This window comes from Leuresthes tenuis, unplaced genomic scaffold (genome assembly GCF_036924035.1).
Source record: "Leuresthes tenuis unplaced genomic scaffold, fLeuTen1.0.hap1 SCAF_5, whole genome shotgun sequence".
NCBI classification, from domain to species: domain Eukaryota; kingdom Metazoa; phylum Chordata; class Actinopteri; order Atheriniformes; family Atherinopsidae; genus Leuresthes; species Leuresthes tenuis.
Genome location: NW_027325359.1, coordinates 12,243,222 through 12,271,083, shown reverse-complemented (window position 1 = coordinate 12,271,083; position 27,862 = coordinate 12,243,222). Strand labels below are relative to the sequence as shown.

Here is a 27,862-nt window from a genome sequence, read left to right as displayed (position 1 = left end):
TTTTGGTCTTCATTAGCTGCACTTTGGCAACCACATTCTTCTTATGAGGATTATGCAAAAGCAGCTACAGATCTGTCGGACAAATAACTGTAAATGTAGCCGACACCAAAGAGGTCGAGCACAGATTCTCAGTGTAATTATATGCTGTAAAGACACTTCTGAACAATGTTTGTTAAGTCCTCTAAACAAGAATGCCGCTACGTGAATAACTATCAGGCACTGTTTTAAACTGATCTCAACATACATTTTAGTCGGTGTGGACGTTTTGAGGTCAAACACTAATGTCCCCCTGGACATTAATTATTTCAAAGACATTGTGCTGTTAGAGTATTAGAAAGACAATGCTGACAAAAATGTGATGGCTTGCTGTGTTGCAGCTGATTTTCCCTGGAGTTCACACAGTTCTTGTCAGAGAGGAGAGGTATGTGAGGTGAAGAACGTTATCATTTTGCTTAGCACATATTCAATAGCCTTAATTTGGTCCCTTTGAGGATGTGGAAGATGAGGAGGAGGGACTGTGCGAGGAGGAAAGAGCACTGAAACCACTTGTTCCTGCTGGAGTTACAGTCTGTGACGACACCGGAGCAGCTGACTTTTGGGCGTACAGTGTTCCTACAACAAAGAAACCAGAGAGGATGATGAAATAAATCTGATAAATCGGTTTCCATCACGAAGTAGGTAGAGTACAATTAGCTTTTTATGTTGGCAGAAAAGATAAACAGTAATCAGCAGAGGTTTTTGTCACCCTTTAGGAAAATTGGGTTCCTACAGCGGTGAGGTGTGAAAAACAAACATCTTGCCATTAAATGATGTTCCATTCCAGATACTTCAGAGTCTAGAGAGGTAGACATCACCTCATCTACAGTTCTAGATGCGGTGTTGTGTGGGGATCAAAGATCATGGGTGTCTGGCTTAGGCTTGCGCCTTTGCTCTTTAAGCACTGAAAGTATTTGACTGATCTTATGATATTCGGCACTACAGAGAGAGGCATTTGCAAATCCCTTCTAATCTTTCTTTGATTAACATAATTTTCAAACTGCTCAATGATTTCTCGCATATCTGTTGACAAATTGGAGATCCTCTGCCCTTCATTGCTCTTCAAAGACTCAGCCTTTCATGGCTGTCAATTTTGTACCAAATCAAGATTACACTCACGTGTTGACATCACGTCAATGTCATTACTAGCCTGAAATTGCCACTGTTCAAACTATTTTGGTAATGTGTTGCTGCTAATACGGATGTGTATTGATACATATAACGACACTGACAGTAAAACAACATGAAATTCTTAAAGGTCATATTGGTCTGCAATGATATAAAAGTACATGTAAAGAATACTCCCTTCCCCGGACTCTGCCCCCCTTGCATTTTTCGTACCACCCGAACCTCTTCTGGTTGTAAAAGAAACAAATATACCAACTACTGCCATTCAGTTGTTTTTACTTAGTATATTACAATGTGAATCTGTTTTTCCAAAGAACTGTCTCACAACACAACTCACCCGAGTAAATTGTACCGTTGACCTCCACAGATACACTGATACTGGCTGACCCGTTAGTAGAGAGGCTCAGAGATAAATCCTGTTTTCTTTCTGCGAGACAAAAACTCATATTAATGGACTTTCCTATCCCATCCCATAATGTTCAGTAATGATAAGGATTCTTCGCAGCAGAAGAGACTCACCATGCCCATTGTTAAGTCTGAGGTTCATGGGGTTGAAGTGAGAGGCCATAGCCAGAAGGTTTTGCTGGAGGGCCTGCTGCATGAGGCGCTGCTGCTCCTCTGCAAGTCGCATCATTTTCTTCTCCGGACCATCGGCTGCAGCTCCACCTGCTGATCGATCCAACCTCTCTCTGAGTTGCTCTAATGTGGCAGCTTGTGTCAGCTGCTGGTGGTGGTGATGCTGCTGCTGCCCTAATCCAAGACCAATGGGCATCCTGGGTATTACAGGGGTGGAGTTCTCATCTGATTAACAAAAAATGAAAAAGGGGAAAATCATTTGAATTATTCTAAAATTCAGGCAGCAGAGAGCTAAAGAGTTTCCAAAAAAATGTTGAGTAAACCACTAGACATCCCAATGATGCTACAGACCCTAACCCATGCAGTAAGTCAAGGCAGCATTCCAAAATGGCGATTGACAGACAAGTGAAACTTGCATACCTGCATTTCTTTTTAAACTTGGGCTGGTGGAGGTGTTCAGGCCGTTTTGCATGGTCGTGGTGCTGTGCATCGGGGGTGAGGACAGGAGTCCATGCGGAGCAGAACTTGAGGAGGGAGAGTAGCGGTAAAGGCTGTTGGTGTAGCTGGGACGTCGGCCCTCTCTGCGGTTGCTGTCGATTGCTGTCTGCAGCTCACCAGGAGAGCTCAGACCTTTCTTCTCACACTCAAATGGGTACAGATATTTCATATACCTACAGGGAAAAAGAACAAACCACATGCAAATTACTGAGAAAAAAAAATGAACTGACAGTGTGTGATGATTATGGGATCATTTAATCATAAGGGAGCAAATCAGGACAATGAAGTGGTTTTTATATCATCACAGTATAATTTGAATAATCTTGACTTGCTTTTCCTGAAATGTCCAAGATGTATCCCCTAAAAAAGCTAAAAACATGGACATTTTTTGTCATTTATAACAAAGAATATACTCTGATCCGGGCTGAAATAATTTCATAGGTTTAGGGTGAACTGACATTAGAATGAGTGCAGATATCCATGATGTTTAGTGGATAAATACAACAGAAACTGGTGCAGTCTTACTCTTTTTGATTCAGGTCAAATGTAAAATAGGTTACAGGTAAGCTAACTCAGCTAAATGGTTGTCTGTGTACAGTACCGGTCCAACTTTGAACAAACCTACCAGATGTCCAAATTTTTGACTGGTACGAATTAGCTTATTAACTCGCAATAGCACTGAGCTTATAAAGCACTGCTGTGTTCAAGAAGTCTTTAGCAGCCGCATGTATAGCTATAGATTCATTGCATCATTGTTTCCAACTTATCCTGCCAAATGATTCCATATTCATGTTAGATGAGCTTTAGTCCCTCCTTCAACATGTGAGGGCGAATGATGACATTTTCATCTATTCTGTTGCATCAACATACAATTATTTCTGTGTGAGGTACACGACATCTTCAAACTTACTATTTTGTGTCTATTCCTGAAGAAACTGTCTCAATCAGAGCTAAAACTAAACTTTTTTTGTCAGGAATAACGGGAACACCTACTGGGTGCGCAGGGTGAAGGCCGCACTGGTGATGGACGTGGGGAGATTGAGACCTTTGGTGATCTCTCTCCAGATCTTCTTGTTAATAACCTCCACCAGTCCTCCCTTCTCTGTTACAAGCTTATAAAGCCTGTACAAGTCCAACACCTGTTTTGCCATTATGGGGATGCGGTTAACAGGAGTTCCTGGATACATAAATTAACAAAAATGCATTAAAATGTGGCGACATGCTGGAATTTATTTAGGAGAAGTTTATACTGAGGGGTCTCGCTATTTAGGGAGAAGCTCAATAAGGAAGTAAAAGGTAAGCAAATATTCTGATTAATGCCCTGGAGGGCCAGAGGTCAATGTTAGGTAATGTGGCTTAGCATGTGTAATCTGTGTGAATAGAGTTGTCCAATGAAGCTTATTTAAAATGGATGGGGGTGGGGATAATTCCACAACAGCAGCTTTTGTTGCTGCATTGATTTGAGTGCAGGGGGAGGGGTGATGTTGGAGCCATGCATGTCTGCCAGTCACAGGGTTGACAGCTAACCACTCCAATCCCGATTTGGAGAAAAGCCAATTAATGGAGGGGACTGAAAAGAAGCCGCAGCAATAAGATTACTTTGTGCTTAAGATGAACACATGCCTAGAACACACACGCACATTTTCTGAGGACATGAACTTTGTCCAAATGGGCAAAGATGTGGGACTCCATCTCGTCTTCAGATCAACTTTATTTTCATTGGAACAAACTATTCTGAATGCCTTTAACATATGGTTTATAGGCGTCTACAGGAAGTACACCAAAGTTTTTAGGTTAATAACTGTCATTTATGTAGAAACAGTCATTTTAGCAAATTAGCCAATTATTTTTCATTTTATCCATATATTCATTGATTTCAAATGACAAACAAAACTGAAAAATGACCATAGTCATTGCACATTTTGTCACTGGTTCTCTCAACCATAACATTTAATGTATAACATATATAATATATATGTATGTATGGATTGCACTCACTTGCAGAATCTAGATAGCATCTGCAATAAGTACAATAATAATAAAAAACTTAGGATAAAAAGACATGGCATTAAAACTAAAGACCTCAATTTCTTCACCAATTTGATGCTGTAAAGAATCAACAAAGACATGGGTGTTTAAAGTCAAACTAAAAGAGTCCAAATCGTACCTCGTTTCTGCATAAAGACAAAAAGGTCATCAAGAAATTCCTTCCGTTGTGGATCATTATCGAGCTCATAAAGCTGCAAGAAGAAGAAAGAAAAAAAACCCCAGCAAGGTGCCAGTCAATGGTTATCATGTAGTGATTTGGAAAAAAACTACTGGTTACATCCTTCAGACCTACTAACCTTGGCAAAGTCCCTTGATGGCTCTCCTCTTATTTTTCCTCCGTCATTCTCCTCGGCCCACATGCCACTTCCTCTCTGCACAGAGGCGAACACAGGCATCGGTAAACAGTTTGCAAGCAAACTTGCTAATTTTTTCCAAAAGGTTGCTGCTTTTTTGTGGGATTTTATTTCATTTTATTAAACTATAGATAAAAATATAAATGCATTATGTGGGGAAAATATCGATTAACGAAAACACAATATAAAACTCATACACTTGTGTACAGGTGTTCTTCTCATTTTTGTTACACAGAACTCTAGATTTTGCTCTTCTCTCCATTAGTTTTGAAACCTGCTTTTTCCTCAGCACACTATAAGACATAAGACCATCAAAGAGTAAACATTAGGCCATTATAATAAACTTATCAGTATATGTTAATGCAGTCAGACCCCTTTTCTTACATTGCTATGCTGCAAATTTTTTGCAAAAGCAGTTTAAATGTGCTGTCCGCCTCATCATTCTACTCTTCAAACTTCATCATGAAAAAGTGAAAACAGAAATACCCATTTAGAAATTTTTGAAAATGTAATTAAGAAAAAAAAAGGGTTTGGCTTTTATCCCCAGCTTGTTTTTCACCTCTTTCAGGACTGCACATTGTGCACTTTGTTTGATCTTTGCAGGACACCCACTCCTAGGGAGGGTCGCAACCGTCCTGAATCGCCTGCATTTGTAGACAGTTTGTCTCACTGTGGACCGATGAACACCCAGTTCTTTGGAGATTTTTTTGTAGCCATTTCCAGCATTATGCAGGTTTATGATTTTTCTTCTATGGTCCTCTGAAAGTTGTTGCGATCGAGGTATGGTTTGCATCAAACAGTCTTTTCTTGAAAGGAGCAGAAGGCCACTAACCAAACTTTATTTATAGGAAGGGGCCACATTCTCATCTCCTTAATTGGAACACATGACTCCAAGTAGCTTTGGGAGACCTCGTTAGCATAGAAGTTCACAGCCTGGAATGCTACATGGCTTTATACTCAGTGTGTTTAATGAAAACATGATGAGCTAAACTGTGTCAGTGTTGTTAGTTCAATCAGATTGTGTTTGATCAGATCTCATTTTAATGGGTTCACAATGTTTCTTTTTTGGTTGCAACTCTAGACATTCAAACTCGTCAAAGCGCCAGTGCATAGATACTCCTCAAAGGTGATAATGAGAAAATTATGGTGGAATAATAGGTGGAAGGGCTTTTTCAGAGGTTCACACCTACTGACAATCCATAAGGCTGATGGAACTTGCTCCAGGCAGAGGATTATGTCAAGAGTGGCCAGTGACCGTCACCATTTTAGGTTCTATTGAACACTGATATCGAATTCAGCTAATGTTTAGAAGCAGGGGCCTCGTAAACATGAGGCTGGAAAAAAGATTTTTCTCCTTCCCCACTTTTAAATGATGCGATTTTGACAGTAGGTTTAACTTTTTAGTTTAGTTTGGTTCAGTTTAGAAATCATGACAACTTAGTTAGAGTTATGTGACAATCTCCTTGTTAGATTTAGGAAAATATTGTGCTTTCATAATCCAACACGGAAATACACCATTTGGCTAAATCATTCTCGATACTACAGTGTACCTTTTGCATTGAATTAAAACACAAGGTGAGAATGTGTTGGACAGGAACACTAGTCATAGAAGCACAAACATATTGTTCAGAAAAACCTGAATAAAATGCAAACCAAAATTAGGCTTTCTCTAAATAATCAAGTGGTACTTTGTGTAGATTGTTGAAGTAAAAAAAAAAAAAAAAAAAGAAGAAAAAAAAACAATTAAAAACAATATTTGGAACAACTGAAAAGGTCTGAATAAGATTAATTAAATTAACCGTGTATTTTATGTAGTTTAATGCGACATGGTATTTGCTCCCCACCACCTGGCAATCAGCATGACGTTAAGGCTAAAAATGTGAGGGCAATGCGAGTGCAACTGTGCAGAAAAGCCTGCTGGGAGGTCATTGTCCCTCTGAAATGCTCTGAAAGCTGCACGATGAGCGCATCATGAAAATTAAAGTTGATTGGTGGGGAACACAGAATGGTCTTTAAACAAATATGTTAATTTGAAATTGCATTGTTCTCCTATTATCCCCGTTTTGTCAGTACAAAACTTTTATGTAAGGACTATAGCAGGTCTAGTTGCAGCTTACGAACAGTCTCTAAAGGTTTGCCGCCTGTGGACTATTAAACTCAAAGTCGTCTGGTTCGTGCTTATGTTTCATATTAACGTGTTGTAGATTTAAACAAGCTTGTGTGTTTCAGACAACAAAACATGTTTTTATATTTAACAGGATTAAATGCTGCAATTATCCAGCTTGTGATTTATCACAGTAATGAACTTTTCTCATAGGTTCCGTACTTGACAACGGTGTGTAATTGTATCATTTTGTTCTTTAAACAAATATTGACATTCACTAAACAGTTGGCGTGGCAACATGATCCAACTTGGAACTAATATCCATAACATACATATCTTTTGGAAACCGATTATCAGTTGTCTTCTTGTTTAACTGTAACTCCCCCTTTGTTTATGGTAAAAACAAAGTGCAAATGCTGACATACAGTTAACTGCTACATCAGAGTGATGCGGTCAGGCGTTTACCCACAGTGTTGATTCCCCCCAAATCCGACCAGTTGAAGCAGATGGCCACACTGAGTCTGGTTCTGACGGAGGCTTCTTCCTGTTATAGAGGGTTTCTCTGCCCACCGTTGCCAGACGTTTGCTTAAAAGGAGTTGCGTTTCTCTGTATAATACTTGAGGCTCTGGAGCTTTGTCAACTGGCCTGAGATGACTTGTTGTTTGATTTGATGCCACAGAAATAAAGATGTTTGAAATAGATAAAGAATGCATAGAAACACGTGTCCGATTTAATTTTATCAGTTATCTACTTTGCCATTTAAATCTCACACAAGGTAGTATTTAAAGCACGAGCAGTAGCAGAGGTTAGACATTCTCCCCATTTAATCGTCACTTCTAGCTCAGTCTTTTAGCTGCGTATCTCAGCAACTTCAAGTCTTTCAAACATTTCTACAATTTATTTTAGCTGATCGTTTTTCTTTGGGTGTCACATGAAGCAAACCATCTTTTCCATTAACCTATGCTTTTGGCAAAATACATGTTAAATCATCGCCCCGTTGTCACTTTTCTTTTTTAAAAACACAATAAGATACAGATGACAAATGAAACACAACAAGCACGTACGAGACGGGGCAACATCTTTGACCATGAACACAACAGGTAACAGTGACTGTGTACAGATGTATGCACATGTACCATGTCCTTTGCTTTCTAACACTTAATCAGATCTAACTTTGTACAGACTTCCCTTTGGCAGGAGAGTGCACTGCACCCTCTAAAACAGGATGAACCGTCAACTGTATCACCTACACACAAACCTGGCCCGTACGGTTGCAGAGCTGTTGACACAACTAATAGCTTCAACTTGGAATAACTAATAAAAAGGTCCTCTGCTTTTCCAGCAGAAAGCCCACTGAAGGTTGATAAACACTGCAGTCTTTTCACCATCGAATCGAAATAAAAACCCTTCCCCCTCTTATTGATGGGCAAGTGAGACCCACTGTGGATCTATTAACAAAGAGCTTTCAGTTAATTGCTCACAGAGCTTTCACACATCCTGGCCTGGGAATTCTGATAGTATTCAGTATGTAGGTCAGGAAAAGGTTTCTTTTGTTTTGTTAAAAAGGTTACTTTTTATGGCGGGGTTTTATATATATTCAAATGACATGTTATTGGGGTAATGCATATAACCGCAAAGAGATTCTGTAGAAGTCTGCCTCTTCGGCCATGCATGAGAGAAGAAGAAAATAATCAAACGCAATCAATGAGCAGGTCTCTTATAATGAGCTTCATTAAAATCACACGGTTAGGTCAATGGCAGGGCAAAAGTGAAAATATCCCCCTATTCAGCACAATCACAGCGGGGGATCAAATTTTTAATCCAAATCAAATTATTGGGCCTTTAATCACTCCACCAAGTCAAGATAATTTATCTGGCCTCATGCTGTGCTGTTAGCTTGGACAAACCGGGGGCCCATATCACCTTCAAGAGCTTTCAGTGAGACCGCACACAAGCCCCGAACAATGGCCACGCAGCATGATGAGGCTTGAAAAGCATGTCAAAAACTTTAAGAACAACTCATTAATGAATTGAACAAAAGAAAGCGCCAAAGACGCTGCGGCGAAGGGGGCACAATTAAGAGCCACCAGTTAACCTGACACAAGCGAAGTTGTTCCAAAGGATGTTCAGTACGTGTGATTAATGTCCAAGCACTATGAAAGGGCGGGGGTCGGGTTAGGGTTCAAAACCAGAAACACGTCTTTCTTCAAAACTAACTAAGTAGAACTACAATATTTCTGACTGAAGGCAGCATCTGCATTTAATTGAAATACGAATGACTAAGAAACCTTTCAGAGGTATTTGGCTCAACTTTACATGATGAATTCCACTATGAAACGGACTATCACAAGGAACTACTGCAATTAATCAGAACACACAAAGGCGTTCACAAATCTTGACAAAAGTGGACCACAGAAGATGCCTTTTTTTTACTTTTATTCTTATGATCAGCCTCCAAGATGTTTCTTGAGCTTTCAACAATACAGAAACACAAATCACAACTGTTTCACACACACACACACACACACAATATTGAGCTGTTTTCACAACAGTCTCAGAATTTGCAGCTTTAATTAGAAATGATGGATGTTCTTGGTTGGGTGAGCTGGTCTGTGAAAAGTAAACACATTCTCACTGCAGCAGCCATAAAATGTATTGATTGCAAGCAGAGGAATTAAGCTTCCATTTAGTGTTGCCAAGCGACGGCTAAATTATGCAAAGCTATCCACTGAGCTACAGTAAGGTCAGCACTGAGATGCTCTAGTCTTACCCAGACTCTAGTGTTAACGGTCAACTTTGTAAATGATCAATCTAATGGTGATTAAAGAGAATAAAAACAACATTTTTCAATTTTACAAAAAAGGTTAGGGAAAAAATAATGGAGACAAAAAAAACAACCCCCCCCCCCCCCCCCCCCCCAAAGACCATACCAAAAGCTCATTCTGCTTCAGTGAAACTACTGCAAGTAAACTTTACGAGTAGCTGTTTGCATGCTGTGAGGCACTAACCCAGCTGTCCCTTCACCCACGGTCCTCATTAATCATAATCTATTATATTGACATGGTGGCTTTTTCAGGGGAACATGCACAGAAGAAGCAATCAGGCAGGCCGTTATAAATAAGGACAAGAAATCTGTAAGGGGAGCCTCATTTCTTAAATTTGCAGGGAAAAACAACAATAAACAATGGCTTTGGGCTTTATTCAAAGGAGATCTGGTTGATACAGGCTTACAGCAGTTAACCTCTGAGGCCAGCCCAGTCCATAAATACACACCTTAGGCTATTTCTTTAATCCTCTGCTCTCATTTCAACTCCATCTCCTCTGACCTGAACTGGCTTCTGTGCACAGCCTGAGAACAATTAACCCCGTCTGTGGGAAAATTACCCCCCCCCCTCAAAAAAAAAAAAGGTAGGAAAAATGAAGTAAAGAATGGCACAAGATTTCTGACCTGGCCAGTATTATACAGTATCGAAATATTGGCATCTTTGCTCCCTGCTCTGTGTGTGAGAAAACAGTTGGTAAACCAGGCAGCAGTCAGCCTGACTCTACCCAAGAGGAAGTCAATTAATAATAAACGACAGAACATGCACAAGCTAAAAGGTGGTTACAGATGTTCCTCTTCTTTCGGCTCTGACACTATCAAAACAATAAGAGCCACTCACGAGTTCACTCACATCCGTGGACTCCAAAATGTGAAATAACCTACCTGTTTGAACGGCTCATCGTAGCCCCAGTCTGCAAAGCCATTGGGAGATGTGAAAGCGTGTTGACTCGCAGGAGACGACGACAGGTTCTTCTCCTCCTGCTCCTCTTTTATTGCCGAAGGCGGAGACTCGGACATTTGCTCCACAGCAGCTGACAGAGATGTTGAATAAGGCTGGAAGTGTGAAATCTGCTGGGCATGCAGCTTCTTTGCCTGTTGATAAGGCCCATTCACCTCCTCCTCCTCATCATCATCATCCTCCTCTTCCTCCTCCTCCTCCTTGTTCTCTTCAGGCTCCAGCATCTCCTGTTCCTCTTCATCCAAGTCTTCTTCCTTGTTTGGAGCCATTCTGCTCAGATTGTTGCTAAAATCTTGTTGGGCAGCTTGATACATTTTTCCAGCTGCTCTCCCAAATAATGTGGAGTGTGGCCTGGAGCTGGAGGCTCTGGCTGCTGCAGCTTGCTGAGCAAACAGGAGCTGGGCTTGAAGGATGTGTTTCTCCTGCAGGTTCATCTCCAGCTTGGCTTCTTGTTGTCTCTGCAGTTGCTCCATCAGTGCCTCCAGCTTCAGCCCTGCAGGACTGGACTGGGCACACCCAGCTGAACTCCCCTCCTCTGATAAGCTTGACTATAGACAAAAGTTAAAAATCACCAACATCAGAATTGAGGGGAATTTTTAAAAATGTACTTCACCACTACGCTTAAGCTCAGTCATCCAAAATTATAAGCAACTGAGACCGAGTTTAACGAACGCTCAGGAGCTAAAGGAGACAGATGGAAGTTGTACCAAGTAGGCTGCCTACATACATTTATACATTTGTTTTGGATCCAAACAAAGTAAGATTAACTTTTTCAAAGACCACTGTTTGTCGGCCTCTTTTATAATGCACTTATGGTGGATTTAAGTGAGCCACTAAAGCGATTCATATGAGCGATAATTACACGTAGAGCGCATTTCACAGGTTAGAAATGTCCTGCGGCCTAACTTCGTTAAAAGCAACAAGTATAGAGAACTAGTGGCTAGTTTTTGTTCCACAACTTCATTCTTCAACTGTATCAATTGAGAAGAACTTTGTTCCACAGAGCAGATTAATACATACACTATACATTTGAAAACGCGTAACTCTCGTCGGGAAACACAGACGACCTCATGGTGAACGTGCGTCTGCTCTCAGTAATGTCTACATTACCGTCAGTGGCTTTGTTACTGTAACAAACACGAGTGGAAGCGCTACCAAAGAGACGTCGACACTCACCATTTGCGCCTTGGGATAATTCATCATCGCCAACAGGTCTTGTTTATTTTTTTCCCACCTTTTTAACTCCTGCAGAGCTAAATCGCATCGTAGGACAGGATTCTCTCCTTTTTTTTTTTTTAGTGATTCTTCCTTTGGTCGGGTGTGATTTTTAAAACCCCCCGCAGTGTGGAGGCCTGGGCGATCGGAGCTGGAGGAGGGGTAATAACGCTCTGTGTTAGCTCCCTGGTCACTGCGCATGGAAACTCAAACATCTTTGATTGTCTTTGACTGGGTGACCCCCTCACCCACAACTTGGTGAATGAAGGGCCCGCCCCGTGCGTAAAAATCGTAGTTTCTTTCTCTCTCCCACCCACTTCACAAGGAAATGCCACCTCAGTGCACAATCCTCTGCTGCTTCTTTACGCATGCACCAACATGACTTAGATTTGAGTGAAAAATAATAATTACAAAGCAAATTTTCTCTGGAGATGTTGAATTAGGGGGCTTTACACAGCAAAAACAAGAGTATGGGTGTCATTGTTGAAGGAAATGGCTTGTTTCGTCTTTGTCGGTGAATTCCCCACACAATACGGGATTTACTGCCGTAATCAAGATAGCAACGTCATGTGAACGTAGGTGTTGTACACGGACTGATTTGGCATTTTGCAACACCACTGTTTCTGAGAAATGGATCAACGGTTATTTGTGAATGAAAGACTTTTCCATACAGTCAACAAACGGCAGAAAAAAAGTAGGCAACAGACCAGAATGAACCCAATAACTGTATCTTCAATCTCGGCATTTAACTAGTGAGCATTTGAAGTGCTTCTATTCACGGCTGAAACATACTCCGTGTGGTAATTCTGCTTGCCTGGGAATAAGTGGTTCTAGTTCCTCCCACCAATCTATATAAAGCTCAAGGAAGATGCTGTTGACATGACATGACTGATTACAGGATACCGCGAAACTCGTCCAGAAGTCAAAGGGAGCACTCATGGATTTGGAGGAAATCGTAAACACAGCAAGTGGAAACTGTGTTTGTGTTGCGTTCCAAACCGAGAACAATGAGGAGACTTCACCGGGTGGTCTTGTTCACGTTTGGAAAACCCTTCTGCGGTGTTAGTGGGCACAAATTCCGTCATGGAAACATATGGTGAATTAATATCACGTGCTTCGGGTTCTCCAACATCCATAGGTCCGAATATTGTGAAAATACACAGTGAGGGAACACCTTTGCTTGGAAAAAAGAATTAAAAAAAAGATGAATATATATATAATAATAATATTATATAATTGATGATCACTGCAGTCGTGACTTTTTTTTTTATTCACTGTGGCTATCCAACAGTTCACCGATATATATGTATTCATATCCATGTGACTATGTCATTCTCACAGATACTTGAGACCTAACTTATGCATGTGTTTATAGGTTCTGACAGTTTTCTGACCAAGGCCTTTTAACTGAGCTTCGATGTGACATTTAAAAAAAAAAAAAATCTATATTCAACGTCCTGAGGACCTGTTCGTGATTACAATAGACCAGCTGCCATTTGAAGACGTTTATTTCACCACTGAGTAAATTTTCCCTGAAAAAAAAAAAAAAGAAAAAAGACCACTCATTACAGTAAAATGAATTTTACATTCACGAGACAATGCTGCTCCCTGGTGGCAAAACATAACTCTCACCATAAGCTGCACAAACAGTTGGCTCATACAGTACGATTTGGCAACGCTCGGCTTTTGTTCGAGCAACTTTTATTTAAGCATTATTTCAAAAGGTCCTCAAACTGTCAAGAAAATATTCCAATATACTTGTGACACTCAAAGATACATTTCCTTTATTATGTTCATCCATATTTTACAAGTAAAAGAACTCAATAAAGGCCAAATTAAATATCATACGCATTTGATGAGGCAAACATTTAAATACAATGGTTCTGTGGCCTGTGGGGCGTCTTCTGTCATTTGACCTGAAACAAACAAAAACATCCGTTAAACCTTTGTCTCATCAAACACCTCGGAGAAGGGGAAACAACTTGTTAAAGAAGCATCGCTCTTACTCAGCTACGCTTTGTCAATGCCAAGCTCTTCAGGTGTAGAAATGCCAAGCTCGTCTAATGTTGGTCGCAGCTCCTGGATCAGGTATGGGTAAATATCTTTATGAGGCCCGGATTTGTCCTGACGAAACAAATGGTAAAACAAATTAATTTACTGATGATTAAAAGCGATAAAATGTGGTGACCAGAAGTGCCTTTTCTCTCACCTTCACAGCTTCCAAAATTCGGACTGCGCTGGCCAAGTCGTCTAATCTCCGACAGGCTCTCAATGCAGCCTCAAGAATCTTTGGTTCAGGTACCAAATCATACCCAACCAACGTGTTCATTCCTGGAAAATGGATTTAGCACTTTATTTGCAGAGCAGAGACAAAAATTTGATTTTTTTTCCTTTAACCTAACAATACATCTCACTAAATATTTTTTCACAAATCTCTTTAAAAGCCCCAACCCAAGAACAAAAGGAGAGATTTGATTAAAGATGTTATGTGTGGTCAGAAGCAGATGCACTGCATCTGATTCCTCTACCACACATTTCTGTAAATGAAAGATTCAATGATCAAGAGTCACGTCCCTTTGTTCATTCATGAGACACATACAGCCAAATTGTCATTGGTTTGGGTATCTGTGGGGTGGGGGAGGTGTCACGACCTTATGGCGTATACTTGGATTCAGCTATTGTAATTACATCACAATACACTAACTTCCCCTGTCGTTCACACTCGTATCCTCGTCAGCTGTCGTCTGGCAACTTGTTCATTGAATCCTTTTGCAATGCACAGCAAACTCTCCTTCTGTGTGCTTGAAGCAAAGGGGGCAGAAAGGAACTGTCCTACACAGAAAGTAACTAATGTTTGTTCAAAATGTCTCTCCATTTTTTGGTAGATACTTTCTTCTGTTAAACAATGGTCTGAAAAAAGCCTGACGCATAAATTTAGCTGGCATGAGTGACCTAAGGAGCCGTGCACAAATCAGTGTGTAAGAGGTTGATGTAACGTGTGTGTGTGTGTGTGAAAGAGAAACCGCTAAGGAGCTAAATAGAAGCGTTACACATCAAGTCCATCAAACACTCAACTATTACTTTAACCTGCAAAAGTTGGATGAGCAGGACAGGTTTTCATCAGGGGGTTCAACACAGTATGAGACAGTAGGTCTCAATATTTTCTTCCCTCCCTCCCTTCCAGAGCCAGCATGCCACTCACGAGAATCCTACTACAGGGTTTCCCCCATATTCTAAGTACTTGGGCAGGCCGCCCAGTTATATAAACAGTTGCCCACATACATTTGGCAATACCCATATTTTTATTTTCAACTGTCCAAAAAGTGATATCTACTGCAGAAGAGCTGCATGCAGCCCGCTGCTCCCTCACAGCTCAAAACAGAAAAAAGAAAAAAAAAAACAAACAAAAAAAAACCATTCGAGTCAGTAGTGACCAAAACTAAAAGACAAACAACAACTCTGGATCCAAAAACCCTTGAAACGGGGTAAGTTATCTTCTATTAGACCAGGGATGTCCACATCCGGTCCTCGAGGGCCGAGGTCCTGCAGGTTTTAGGTTTCCCTGTTTCAGCGCACCTGCTTCAGATCAATGCATCATTTGCAGGCTTGTGCAGAACTTAACAATCTTTTAAAGCGATTCATTTAATCCGAATCAGGTGTGTTGAAGCAGGGAGACGTCTAAAACCTGCAGGACAGTAGCCCTCGAGGATCGACTTTGGACATCTCTGTATTAGACAGACCTCTGTCACTTACTCATGGAAGATGAGAACTGTTTAAGTTTCCTTTTGTGTCAGGCAGCAAAAAGTATGAGTTTGAGTATGAGATGTGCACATTGTAAAGATCAACTGTAGAGTCCCGGAATATAAAGAGAATACACTTTGAGCCCACTCTCTTGTAAGTTATTGTGACAACACTGGTCACTTTGTCCCTGATAAACAATAATCATGTAGCTCCCTCCTAAAAAAGGGAAACTTATATTTAAATTTTACAATGTCCAAGTTCAGTCTCTTAATCTTTGCTGTATCTACAATAGAACCTTAATGCAGTACTCAAAACCACAGGTTATAAGATTCTAACAAATGGGTTTAAAAAATAAATAAATCCTACCCCTCACCAAATCTCCAACAGCTGACAAACCTCTGACTCATAGTTAATATTTACTAAACTGGTGGAAAACAACTTCCTCATGTTACGCCTTGGACACCATCCATTCTGTCAATCCCACCCCCCTTTTTTTAAATTTCACACTGCTGTTACATTTTAGTGATTCGGTGTGACTGCGATAACTTACCTTTCCTCAGCTCCCAAGCATCAATATCTGGCTTGTTGAAATAAGTGATCCAACGGGCATCAAACTCCTCATCGGTCTCTTGCTTCCCATGTGAGTAACACCTCGAGGCCAAGAGAGCTGCACAATTAAACAAGATACTGTCACCAAACTGTCCCAAGAAAATGAGACACCCATAGTGGCATCTAGCGTTGTATAATGTTGACGCTACCAGGATAGACAGTCAAGGATATGTATGTCCTGAATGGAGTTAGTAAAGGACATGAGCTGTAATGTTAACTCAGCTGGACCACTGCCATCATTCCGATATGATCCTGCACGTAGCAGTCTGATATACACCGCTTCATCAGAGAGCCTATTATTCCCTCCTGTGAATAATACTTCATCTATAGTGGATTTACACGTCTTATCTAACTGCCCTACAGACAAAACGTTACACACATTACGTCTTAATCACAACATCACAGCAAAAACGACGGTGGTGTGAATTTACTGGGTGTTAAAGGCTGTGCCAAATCATTTCGCAGTGAAAACATTTGCTAGAAGTTGACTAAACTGAACAACCAACTCGGTTAGCATGTTAGCAAGAAGCATTAACGGCACAATCACAGGGCCCCAGCCCAGACCTTCCATCTGGGTCATGGCAAGGACACAACCATCTCAGAACTAAACACTGGGGCATTTTCACAAGAGCACGACCACTGGTTATCAGGATAATAGCTATATTGAACGAAAGTATCCATTACTTGACTGGAACTTTAACTTCTTTAACTCTTCAATGTGTTTTAATGAGTGATAGTTACACTAGCTAACCCATTCTGAGCTAACTAGCTTAGCTGAGCAGAGACCGCAGTGTGCCGACAGGCGCTTGATTTCCGCAAGAACTTCGCCCCGACAATTTCAGAGGCAACCACATTTTATAAAATAATACTCAGAGAATATGACTGTGTAAGCGAATACCTTGGCTTCCTGGTTGTGTACGGGTTAGGCTCCGGATACCGGAGACCGAGAGTCGGACGGCGGCTCTGAACATGATGCGGTACAACCAGACACAAGAACCGGTGAGATTTGTCAGGAGGAACCTCGCGCGCTGACTGGAAGAGCCCAGCACGTACGGGATATCCTACTGCGCATGTGCAAACTGCAGCTCCTTCATTCTTGACCTTACCACACATACACAAATAGATTATATGATTTGAAACAATATTATTCTCACGGAGACCTTTGTTTACCACGAAATATATTTAGATGTTACCATGCTGTTCAAATAGTTTTGTTGGGATGAGGATTTCATAGTTATAATAATTTTCCTTTCGTCCAGTCAGCATTCGCAGTAACACCTTTTACAGGTCTAACTCATAAAATGAATTGGGGGTAAAAATTACTCCTAAACTTCAGATTACTTAAAAAACAAATATTGAAATATTCCATCTTGTAACATCATGAATTCATGAAAATAGTTAATTGCATCTTATATTATTTTCAGTGCAACAAATGAACATTTTGCATTTATATGTGTTCAAATCCAATTTAAATGTTAATAATCAAAGCAAGACACAAACTACAGGTTTTGTTGTTGCTGTTTTTTATTAAAGTCCACATATGGAGCTTTACTATTGCATTGCAGGAAGAATACTTGTTTAAACTGTTTTCCTTTCTAACTCAAAATGTTTTCAAAGACATTGCCAAAAAAAAATGGATTCAAATTTTAGGGTTATCCATAACATGACATTAAAATACTTACTTTTACATACAGTAGAGTATATTTTGTATTTAAAATTTGCCTGATCATTACTCTCACAAAGACATGCTGGCATAAATGTTCCTTTTGCTAAAATTAAATCAAAATGAAATTGTTTACAATCAAACATGTTTGTCTGTAATCTAATCAATGAATCTAGATATAACTTAATCCAACATTATGCTACTCCCAGGTACATGGAAAATGATCTTATCTGCAAAATGTCAGGTTTAGATCTTTAATCTCTCTCTTCAATAAGGCTTTTTCTGCTTCTATTCACCATGTGAATAGATTCCTTAATGCACAATGCAACATCAAAGTTGAGGTCTATTTCCAAGATGCCTTATTTGATTTTGTGATATATCTTTTTTTTTTTTTAAAAAAGATTCTTTTGGACATTTTGGAAGTTAGTTGAACCCAGTTTATTCTTCTGTCCTTAAATAATTTTTCAAAAATAAATAGCTTATATTGCTAATATTTATTAGCGATGTGACTGATTAAATACAGTTGGTAATAGCTCATACATATATATATGTTACTTTTTATCACAAATTTTCAAAGTACTGCAAATAACACAATTTGACATGCTACTTTGGATCAGAACATACGTCAAAATACCTCACATGATTACGATAAGTTGAAATGCTTTAGTATTGTTTTCCTTAGACACAAAAGTAAGCTTAAGTTTTCTGATATTTTTACATCATGCAGTCAGACTTTGGAGGTTCGGGGAGGACAGCCAGTCCAATCCTCCAGACAGAGTCTCTTGGCTGCATGCTGTGGGAAGGGGCTCCCAGATGTGCTCCGCAGATCTCCGTGCCTCACTGCATCCTCTGTGGAAACACAGAGGGTTTGTGGGGGTTGATAGCCAGGCTCCTGGGGATTCAGAGGGTCTTTGGAGAGCAGGATGCAGATGGCGGGGACCGTTCTCTCCACCGTTATACCTGGTGCTCCCTGCTGTGGACTCTCCCAGACCTCATTCAGAGTCTTGTAGTAAATTTTGGACAACTGATGCAGCCCTGCCACCTTCCGTTTCAGGATTTCCACACAGGTGATAGTCTTGGTGACTCCTCTGCCTGAGCCAGTGAAGACCACCTGTCTCAGGGATGTGCTGCTGCTGTCTCCCCCATCCCCTTGCATGCGAGTAGTTGCAAACCGCAGTACGTTGCGGATCTTGCTTCCCTCTTTAACTCGCATTTGCAGGATGTCTGCTGCAAGGCCGGGGATTGGATATGGACTGTTGTCTTCTATGCAGCTGAGCCTTCTGAAGTTACCCTGGCCAGGTTGTGGAGATGAAGATGAGAATGCGACAGAGGGAGTGAAGGAAGTGGAATGAGGTTCCATAATAGAGCCGTATGCAGCATTTGAACTCTCCATGTGTCCTCTTTGTTAAGTCATTGCCAAGAAAAAGCAAGACAATAACGATGCGGGTTGTTGTTTCTGAGCCTGCAGGCTCGGCTTATTTACTCAACTCCCTTGAGATCTGTAGAATGCTTCTTGTTCAATTAGTCTAAAAAAAACAAAATGAAAGCTCAGCAGCTTTGTAATCCAAACTTGTGACTTATCTTGAACTTCTCTCCGTCTTCTGTCCATGCTGCATTTCCATCTTGTCTTCTGAGCTCTGAGATGACAGCCAGCAGAATGAAGAGGGTATTTCTTCTTCTAATCCCATCGACATGAAGGAAAAGATGTCCTTGCTCTATTCAGCGCTGATGCCAGCTGATGCCAGCAAACATATGAGGCTCAGAGAAAGACATGTAGAGTGGGACATTGTGCTCTTAAAGGCACACGCAGCATTTTTGCTTCATTTGATAAAGTCTGTCACAGTGTAGCTCTGTTTTTTTCTTTTCTTTTTTTGTAAAATGCTTGAGGGCTCAGGTTTTTTTTATTTGTGTGGTTGCTTGACTTACATGGTTGAATAAACATGAGTAAATGAGATTCAACAGGGCATGCAGTCAATGCAAGTGTTTGCTTAAACTGATTCAGACTTGATTGTTATAATTTGATACTCTTAATGTGCGGTTTTGCAGATATTGCACCAAAATACAATTTCACTTTAATAAAGCGACAGAGAAATATTAATGCAATAAAAGGTGGTGGTTTTCAACCCAATCTTTCTGCTGCAGTATCATCAGAGGGCCATATGGTCCCAGAAAATTGTCTTCCTTTGGGCTATAACAGCAACTTCACAGTTCTCTTCCCTTTAGTCCGTCGCCTGCTGAGCTGACCCAGAAAATGCTTGTCACATCACTTATGCCTCTTTTAAGTGGATGAAATATATAAGGACAATCACACCTTGAAGATGCAACTTTTTTTCCAAATCTGCATAAAACCAGAAAAAAACAGAACTTGTAAAAAGACGGAAACTCTCTTTCTAGATGGAGAAAATCTATTTTCAGAGAGGCTCTGTTTAAAGCACTTCCAAGCGATGAGGTCAGAAGGCAGCTGCAGGGCTCATATGGAACCAGTATGCTGTTCTAATGGTGCATTTCTGCCTCACAGGATGGTATGCACCCCAGGTTATTCACAGACTCAGACAATGAGCACAGATATGTGGTCTTCAATGGAGTTTATATAGTTCAGAACAATCACATCTAGTTGAAATGAGGCCATCCATCGCCCATGATTGTCACTTATCTATTGGTTGACCTGTTCCCATGATATTCATAGAAACTTGAGTTTATTGGAGCGTCTGCATATGCCGAAAACACTCACATGCTGATTTTTTAAAAATCATTTGTTTTAGTGTGGGGTCACTTGATCGTGTTTATGTCTGACTCCACGGACACATCTGGAATGTGATAGAGGAGAATATGATTCAGACACCTGCATCTGCAGGCGATGATGTTACCATCTAATGTGAACATCTTGCAGTGTCTACTTCCCGGACATTCTGTTTATGATTGTTACAACATTTAACACAGTCTCAGTAGCTCTGCGTTTGTAATGAAAAGGTCCTCATGAAGGTCAGGAGTTCCACTCCCATCGTGTGGTGGAGCACTTTTATTACACAAACAATCAAGCGCTTAAACTTTTGAGTTAAAGGAAATCTGAATTAAATATGTAAAGAAAAACATTCAAATCTGTTGAAAAAGTTTATTTGAAAATGTAAAACAATTACAAAAAATACCCGCGACCCGACCAACGGATTGACGGTATAGAAAATGGATGGATGGAATTACAAAAAATAATCAGTTTAAAGGTAGGCAGACTTACATTGAATATCAAAAGAAGTGTTTTGAGACACAGCATGTTTGTGTACTTTGGTTGGCTCAGCACGACTTTGAACCAATTACTTGGAAGATTTCCTTCTGGATTTCCTCTTCTTGAGTATTAATGTGCATATCTCCCACCTGACCATTTTCATACCTGTTCCAGACAAAAGCAGACTGTGATGTAAAAATGAAATACAGTCTGGAAAAGGGGGGAGACGCAGAATGAAATGTGCTGCTTTATATTTTACTCACACAAAGAGGAAGCGTGTGCACACGTGGTCCGATACAGGACACACCCAAATGTTCCCATGTTTTTGAAGGTCTTTTGAGGTTATCACTGTTAACACACAGACAGTTCTGTAATATGTAAAATGATATCATGAAATCGGTGCAGTATTTGACACTACCGTCTATTAATTCACCTTCACAGAGTGCAATGCAGTTTAGGTTATGACTTTGCAGAAACCGGGTTTGCCCCAATTCTTCCTAAATAAATGAGAGATAACAGGATTAGCTGTCACAAGAGAGGGTGTTTTTGTACAGAGTGGACCAACGCAGTGATGAGATGAAAGCAAATGATATCTGACCTGTTTGGATGTATTTATTCGGTTGTATTTCTCTATGAGCTCTTCTTTTGTTGACATTTGGTGTCGACCTTTACCCATCTCTGAAAAATGACAAGTTGAAAAACATGAAAGAGTCATTAGGCACTGGTCACCAGTGATTCTACTGTTTCAACTAAAGGGGTGAAGTGTGTATTCTCACCAGAATATCCAAATGAAATGCTCGAAATGGGACTCAGATAGATACCTTTTCCATATGCAGCACCATGAAGCTTCAAAAGGAAATGAGAACAACAACAACAAAAAAACAATAGAGTATGAAATCCATGGGGTCATGTCAAACAGTTCAAAGAAAACTTAAATGTCTTCGGATCCCACCTGTAATTTTGTGTAAGAGGCATTAACAAGGCCTTTTCTCAAAATGGAGTGCCAGTTTTCAATGTGGGACCCACTGAAAGAGGAAAGAATAGAGTTAAAGCATATTTTAAAAAAATAAATGAAATTGATATAAAAGTCTCATTTGAAAATCAACTTTGAATCTGCTCACTGGAAGGCAAAAGTGCTGCCATAAAGTTTCTTGGCAGTTTGAAAGCGAGCCTCTTTGGATGGAGGGCTGCTGATCAGCAGGAACTGATGGGGCGTGTGCATAAAATTCAGTTGCTGTTGAAGAACAGACGATACAAATAAATGGCAGAGCAACAACAGCATGAAATGACTAAAGGACGGCATCAAATATAACACATTTCTTATCATTTTAATCGTTATTTGGAATTATATGCGAAGTTTAGTCTGCTCCAACATACCTTCTTCGGTGGAAGTTTGATCATGTGTGATCTGTTGCTGGCTAAAATCCTGTTATAAGACATACAAACATATTTCTGGACATTAATATAGATGAACATGGACTGTAATGTCAGCTGACACTTGTAACTTCACACAACAACACAAATAACATGCCAGTTTAGATCCTGCCTCTCACCATTGTAGTAAAGGATGAGCTAGAGGGTCTATCTTATCCATCTGCTTCTTTGTCTCAGAATACGGACCCTGTATATGACAAATGACAATTATTTTCATTGACTTTTTATTCATTCTTGGACTAAAGAATCTGATTTGTGTCATGAAAATAGCAACAAATGGGGTTTATTGGGTTGGGTTTATTTAAAAATCAGTCACCTGGGTCATCCTCCTGACCAACAAGACACCATCCAGAGCTCTTTGCAGCCTGTCATAGCTCTTTTTCTGTAACAAAAAAACCCAAAATATAATTGCTCCGCACTACTGACATGAAAAACGGAACATTCCATTACATATCAAGTCAGTAATAACTTCCAGCTCATACCTTAGGACTAAAGGCCAGTGTTTTTGGGTTGGATGGATCAACAATGCAGGGGTATGGTTCAAATATGATGCTCTTGCGGGACGACTGAAGAGCAGCTCTGCACATGGCTACCAGCAGGTCAATCACCTGTAAGAGCAGAGATGACTTCAACACTGAACTCTAACCTGTAATCACTAAAACAATATGGGAAACTGCTGCTGACCTCTGCACCGGTTGCGACCTCTTCAGTGGCTCCAGACATAACCCCCAACATATGAAAGGAGAACACACACAGCTCCCTGGTGCAAACTGCTGGCTACAGTCACACAAAGCAGAATACTGAGAATGTATTAACCAACATCCTCATTTACAGTTGTTATTGACTGAGTGTCTAACAAGAGCTTGTACCTTAAGCATAGGGCCATTTTGAAAGACATGGCGCTCATCACAAACAACACAGTATTCATTCAGCGTTGGGATTCTCTGCTCGGCATACCTCATTATCTGTGTACATAATGACAAACAAATGATGAAGTTTGCTTGTATTCTGCCCTCTATTTATTTATAGCCGCAACATTAAGCAATTCCAATACATTTCTTTGAAAGAAGTAAACATTTTTTATATATTCTAAAATAATTTTTCCTTCAATTTCATCTTAATGAAGGTTATAGTGAGATAATCTTATTTGTTCTGTGAATGATACCCCTCAAAAGCTACAAGAACATAGTAGTTGACGGCCGTTGTTGCACAGCTGCTTCAATCATTTACAGCACATAATAATTTGATGATCTCACCATCATATCAGGACATCCTTCTTTACCTGTACCAAGAAGCCGTGCTGCAGGGTTGGTGTGCTCTTACAGTGTCCGATGGCCTGAGAGGAGAACAGCAGCTCCACAAGCTGTTTGGTGCTCAGCTGTGCTGATGATTTGACTGCTGAGACCATCACCTTCTGTGGCCGAAGGGACAAAAATTCTTTATTCAAACACTCTCATAACTTAAAAAGATACACTGAGGAAAACATTGAAAGATGACTGCAAGCTCAGCGACAGGCTACAACACAACACAGAGACATATAAAATGCCTGCATATGCATTTTCAATTAAAAAAACCCTTCAATTCGAAAGCCACCTTTTGATATGCAGTGAATGTGTATGAATGCCAACTATAATTTTCTGTCTGGAAATGACAAACAGGTGTGGAACAATGCTAAGATTACATCAGAGATATTAATGGCACCTACATCTGAAGTATTCAATTGCCATCACAACATTCCAAATCTTGCCAATTTTTTAAAGATAATGATAACATTAAGATAATTGAGGAAAACAGAATGGGGGAAAATATGGCCTGGGGTTGCTTTGGGCCTTGCAAATGATAAAGATCATATTGTTTAGAAAAGGTATGAACAGTAGGCATAGAATTTTGATTAAAAAAACATAGAATGTTAAACTTGATCATCAACATCTCTAACACAATGTCTTACTATTGTTTGTCAATCAATGATGATTCTCAGCCACCAGGACCCACTAGATAAATAGACATTCCCAAAATTTGGTTGGTCATTTTGTGCTTCAATGTATTTATTCAGTTCAGTTCTCTAAATTCAATTGAGGACAATTTAATTGCACGGTGGTGTAGCTGCTATCACAGCAAGAAGGTTCCCGATTTGAATCTTGCCTTTCTGTGTGGAGTTTGCATTTTCTCTCCATGTACTCTGGCTTCCTCCCACAGACCAATGAACAAGCATTTTAGGTTAAATGATTATTCTAAATTGACTTTACGGGGACAGTGTGCATATATAGTTGTTTGTCTTGCTTGTCTCTGTTTTGGCCTTGTGATGTACTAGCGACCTATCCAGGGTGTAGGGTGATCTATCCTGTAGTGGCAAGGACAGGCTCCAGTCCACCACAACCCTGAATAGGATGCAGCTGGAATAGAAAATGGATGAATTATTAACAAGGAGTCCTAACCTTTCCGCTGGGTGTGTAGGCAAAAAGTTCTCCCACTGGATTCTTGATGGTGTAGGAAGCTGTATGGTTTGTGAAACGATTTTGTTTCATTGCTCGTAAATTGGTCCTCCCTCGACGAAACTTCTTGATGGTCCCACTTGGCCTGAACCAGCTGTGTCTGCTCTTCCGTCGAACTACGATGTGGTCATTTGTCAGGTGTGTCCATTGTCGAGATATGAAGACTGTGAGAATACTGAGGGGGGAAAAATAACTAGTTTGTCTCTATCCAATCAGTTGGTGGAGTATGACTCACATAAAAAAGTGTTGATGAAGTTTGCACCAAACAATCTAATAATCACCGTCATGAAAGTCAAGGTATAAGCACTCACTTCTGCAGCTGTCTCACTACACTGAAACGATCAGTATGAGATGGCTGAAGGACCTCAACTGAGGGTGCTGTGGTGGGAAACATAACTGAATACGATTTCATGTGATTTATGCTAAGTTAGGTTTGCAGAAGTATTGCTGGTTCTCACCAGGTCCATCCAGATACCGAGACATGGAGAAGTGGAGGCGGATCACAATGGGCTCTGATGGATTAATGCTCCAGGCTTTGGCCACTTCTACCTGCAGATAACAAACAGTATGCTCACATCTGAATAGCCAAAATAAAGCTGAATTAATATGCCACAATATGCTTTTTTGGGGGGGGAATTAACTCAAAATGCTTTGCTATTTGTCCTGTATTGTTTTTAAAGAAATATGTCAATTTCAATATTTTCATCCTCGATAATCCTTACAGGTCAGTTTCTGTGAGTCATCTATCCAGAAACCATCCTACAAGTTAGAGCGCACAGCTATTACCTGAATACCTTGAATATGTTTTGAGAAATGGATTTAAAGAAACAAAACAGAGGAAACCTTTTTAATTGATTCAGGACATATACTGTCCCCATTTGGAAAACGATAGGTGCATTTCTGACTAATCTTTTCAAACCCCTACCCTTCCTTTTTAAATTTAAATCTGTTAATCTGACCCATCGTGGCTGCATCTGTGGTTCTAATATTTGTTCTGTGCCCATCATAGATTTACCCATTGCAAGAAAAAAAATCACAAATATAAATTATAAGGGACTTTAACTATACATTGTGCCAGCATTAGAGTTTTAACTTATATATATACTGTAGATTAAGAAATAAAACTATATTTAGTTGAAGAACCACTCTTGATTTAAACTTGAACACAAAGCTTGAATCAATCGTGTGTAAAGCAAAGAAAACTTACATCCAAAAAGTTGGTGTTAATGTTCAAGTCAACATCCACACTCTCAATTGACTCGTAGTTCCTAACAAAGGAAAAACAGAGAGAGAGAAAATGGGCAAAATTTGAGAATGTAGAAGAGCTGGAGAGATCCTTTATTTCTCAGGGAAGAGATGTTTAGAAAAGATGTTTCGATGTTCACCTGACAGCAACTGCAGAGTCTGAATACAAAGACCTGACTGCCTCCATGTCTGTATCGAGCTGGGGGGGGTGACACAGGTCAGTGGCACAGCTCTCCTGCTGAGACAAACACTAATACGCTTACCTACGGTCCAATAGCTCAGCCCTACATGGGCTGAAGGGTTAAACCGCTCACATTTTTCTACAACAAAAGCTGTGAGGAGAGCTATTACTCCCATCGTTAAAAAAAAACTAAATTTTTAACATAAAATGCAGGAAACGCTTTGATTTAATTTAGAATCTTAAGTGGATTACGCCCACAGTTGTACTTTAATGAACTTACACTATTGTATGATGACTTGTCTTAAGACATGATTGTGGATGATCTGAACATATCTATCGAACCTGTTTTAACTTATAGCACACAATTATATAAAACTGTGGTGTGTAATCAGTCCCTCATGACCTAATTATAAAAACATTTACCAACACTTTAAACGCTAAATCAAATTAGCCAAAGGGACACATTTCTGTTACAACTAATTCTCATGAACGGACAATAAAATTGACATTTACCTGGATTCCACAAAAGTCCTCATCTGAGTCATTGTCTTCGTCACTGCAGCTCTCTGTCCACTGCTGGCACTCAGTCTCCTGTGGGGTTGGTAGGAAAAACCTTAACACTGTCAATGTGTTCCTCTTGTTGAGAATCAATAAAGAAACGTCTATACAATGAGCAAAAACCGATATAATAAATGTGCTGGTGGCTGGAAAACATTTCTTTTTCTATTGATGATAGGTTTTACTATCATCATGTGGAACCTTGATGTTCTTTGTTAATATTTTGGTGTTCGGCATCTAATAAATAATCAAATAGTAGCACCAGATGACACAGCTCACTGCCTTAAACAGTCTTTTTGAAGATAGGAGCTTATAGACTCACCATGTGCTTAGTTATTCGGTTCTTCCTCAGCAATAATCAACAATGTCTTCATTCCACTTTGACTGAAACAATTAAACGCAAGGCTTAGGAATCACATGCAGCTTAATCAGTTCTGTTGTCTCTGCAATACACACATGAACAGACCGCTATCACTGTTTTTGTCCCGATTGTAAATATCAATGCCATTTGCCTCTGTTCATCTATGTATGTGCAGGGACATCAATGAATTAAATCATTCACCAAATAGATTAGACTGAACTAAAACATACTGGATCATTTTGATAATATACCTGAAAAATAAAGTACCTACCTTTCCTCTGCCAGAAAAAGCATTAAATCTCCACATAATTCAAATGAATGAAAAATTAAATAAAATGTCCACATGTGCCACCATTGGATAAGACAAACTAAAGAAATACTCCTGTTTGGCAGCTCTGTTGGTTGTCTGGGTTTGTTTGCTCTCTTCTCTGTTTTGAACCTCAGAGATATTCAGCCTTACTTCTGGGTCACATGACCGGTTGCAGGTTCTGACAGTCTGGTCAACTGAACGGTCTAAAAGGCAAGAAGCTGTTGCCAAGACGAAAAGAGACCAGATGTTATACAGCATCTATTCCGCTCAGGATCTCCGTCCTACTTGTGTGATCTCAGCAGCCAT

The 27,862-nt window shown here is 40.0% G+C and overlaps 4 protein-coding genes across 4 annotated transcripts; all 4 read right to left on the bottom strand.

The window, feature by feature from the left end:
• Positions 1–126: 126 nt before the first annotated feature.
• Positions 127–12,031, bottom strand: LOC140307271 (AT-rich interactive domain-containing protein 3B-like). Its single transcript, XM_072386072.1, has 9 exons — positions 11,704–12,031; positions 10,452–11,075; positions 4,584–4,658; positions 4,406–4,478; positions 3,232–3,415; positions 2,161–2,411; positions 1,684–1,965; positions 1,502–1,591; positions 127–612 (listed from the first exon to the last, which is right to left on the bottom strand). The coding sequence occupies exons 1-9, from the start codon at positions 11,941–11,943 to the stop codon at positions 473–475; spliced, it is 1,959 nt and encodes a 652-aa protein (XP_072242173.1). The 5' UTR covers positions 11,944–12,031; the 3' UTR covers positions 127–472.
• A 1,466-nt stretch (positions 12,032–13,497) lies between these two features.
• Positions 13,498–17,141, bottom strand: cox5aa (cytochrome c oxidase subunit 5Aa). Its single transcript, XM_072386071.1, has 5 exons — positions 16,991–17,141; positions 16,034–16,150; positions 13,952–14,073; positions 13,749–13,866; positions 13,498–13,658 (listed from the first exon to the last, which is right to left on the bottom strand). The coding sequence occupies exons 1-4, from the start codon at positions 17,061–17,063 to the stop codon at positions 13,753–13,755; spliced, it is 426 nt and encodes a 141-aa protein (XP_072242172.1). The 5' UTR covers positions 17,064–17,141; the 3' UTR covers positions 13,498–13,658; positions 13,749–13,752.
• Positions 17,142–18,276: 1,135 nt separating this feature from the next.
• rpp25a (ribonuclease P and MRP subunit p25, a) lies at positions 18,277–19,496 on the bottom strand. The gene has a single exon (XM_072385233.1). The coding sequence runs from the start codon at positions 19,146–19,148 to the stop codon at positions 18,483–18,485; it is 666 nt and encodes a 221-aa protein (XP_072241334.1). The 5' UTR covers positions 19,149–19,496; the 3' UTR covers positions 18,277–18,482.
• A 1,547-nt stretch (positions 19,497–21,043) lies between these two features.
• Positions 21,044–27,862, bottom strand: LOC140306537 (protein mono-ADP-ribosyltransferase PARP6-like). Its single transcript, XM_072385143.1, has 21 exons — positions 27,842–27,862; positions 26,841–26,918; positions 26,287–26,381; positions 26,109–26,169; positions 25,360–25,450; positions 25,213–25,279; positions 24,845–25,076; positions 23,692–23,823; positions 23,279–23,374; positions 23,094–23,186; positions 22,892–23,017; positions 22,726–22,791; positions 22,529–22,596; positions 22,353–22,401; positions 22,097–22,209; positions 21,928–22,000; positions 21,752–21,821; positions 21,574–21,653; positions 21,409–21,472; positions 21,239–21,323; positions 21,044–21,140 (listed from the first exon to the last, which is right to left on the bottom strand). Exons 1-21 carry the CDS (start codon positions 27,860–27,862, stop codon positions 21,044–21,046), a joined length of 1,857 nt encoding a protein of 618 aa, XP_072241244.1.

Bases quoted from the DNA above. Each gene is read 5' to 3' on its own strand.
- rpp25a (XM_072385233.1), bottom strand. From the start codon at position 19,148: ATGGAGAGTTCAAATGCTGCATACGGCTCTATTATGGAACCTCATTCC.
- LOC140306537 (XM_072385143.1), bottom strand. From the start codon at position 27,862: ATGGCTGCTGAGATCACACAA. The intron at 23,824-24,844 runs GTTAGGACTCCT...CTTCGGCCACAG, and splicing joins CCTACACACCCAGCGGAAAG to AAGGTGATGGTCTCAGCAGT. The intron at 22,402-22,528 runs GTGAGAGGCAGG...GTCTTATAACAG, and splicing joins GCTCATCCTTTACTACAATG to GATTTTAGCCAGCAACAGAT.
- LOC140307271 (XM_072386072.1), bottom strand. From the start codon at position 11,943: ATGCGCAGTGACCAGGGAGCTAACACAGAGCGTTATTACCCCTCCTCC. The intron at 1,966-2,160 runs GTATGCAAGTTT...TTTGTTAATCAG, and splicing joins AAGTTTAAAAAGAAATGCAG to ATGAGAACTCCACCCCTGTA. The intron at 613-1,501 runs GTGAGTTGTGTT...TCTTTGTTGTAG, and splicing joins CAACGGTACAATTTACTCGG to GAACACTGTACGCCCAAAAG.
- cox5aa (XM_072386071.1), bottom strand. From the start codon at position 17,063: ATGTTCAGAGCCGCCGTCCGACTCTCGGTCTCCGGTATCCGGAGCCTA. The intron at 16,151-16,990 runs GTATTCGCTTAC...TTAATTGTGCAG, and splicing joins TACACAACCAGGAAGCCAAG to CTCTCTTGGCCTCGAGGTGT. The intron at 13,867-13,951 runs GTGAGAGAAAAG...TTGTTTCGTCAG, and splicing joins GAATTTTGGAAGCTGTGAAG to GACAAATCCGGGCCTCATAA.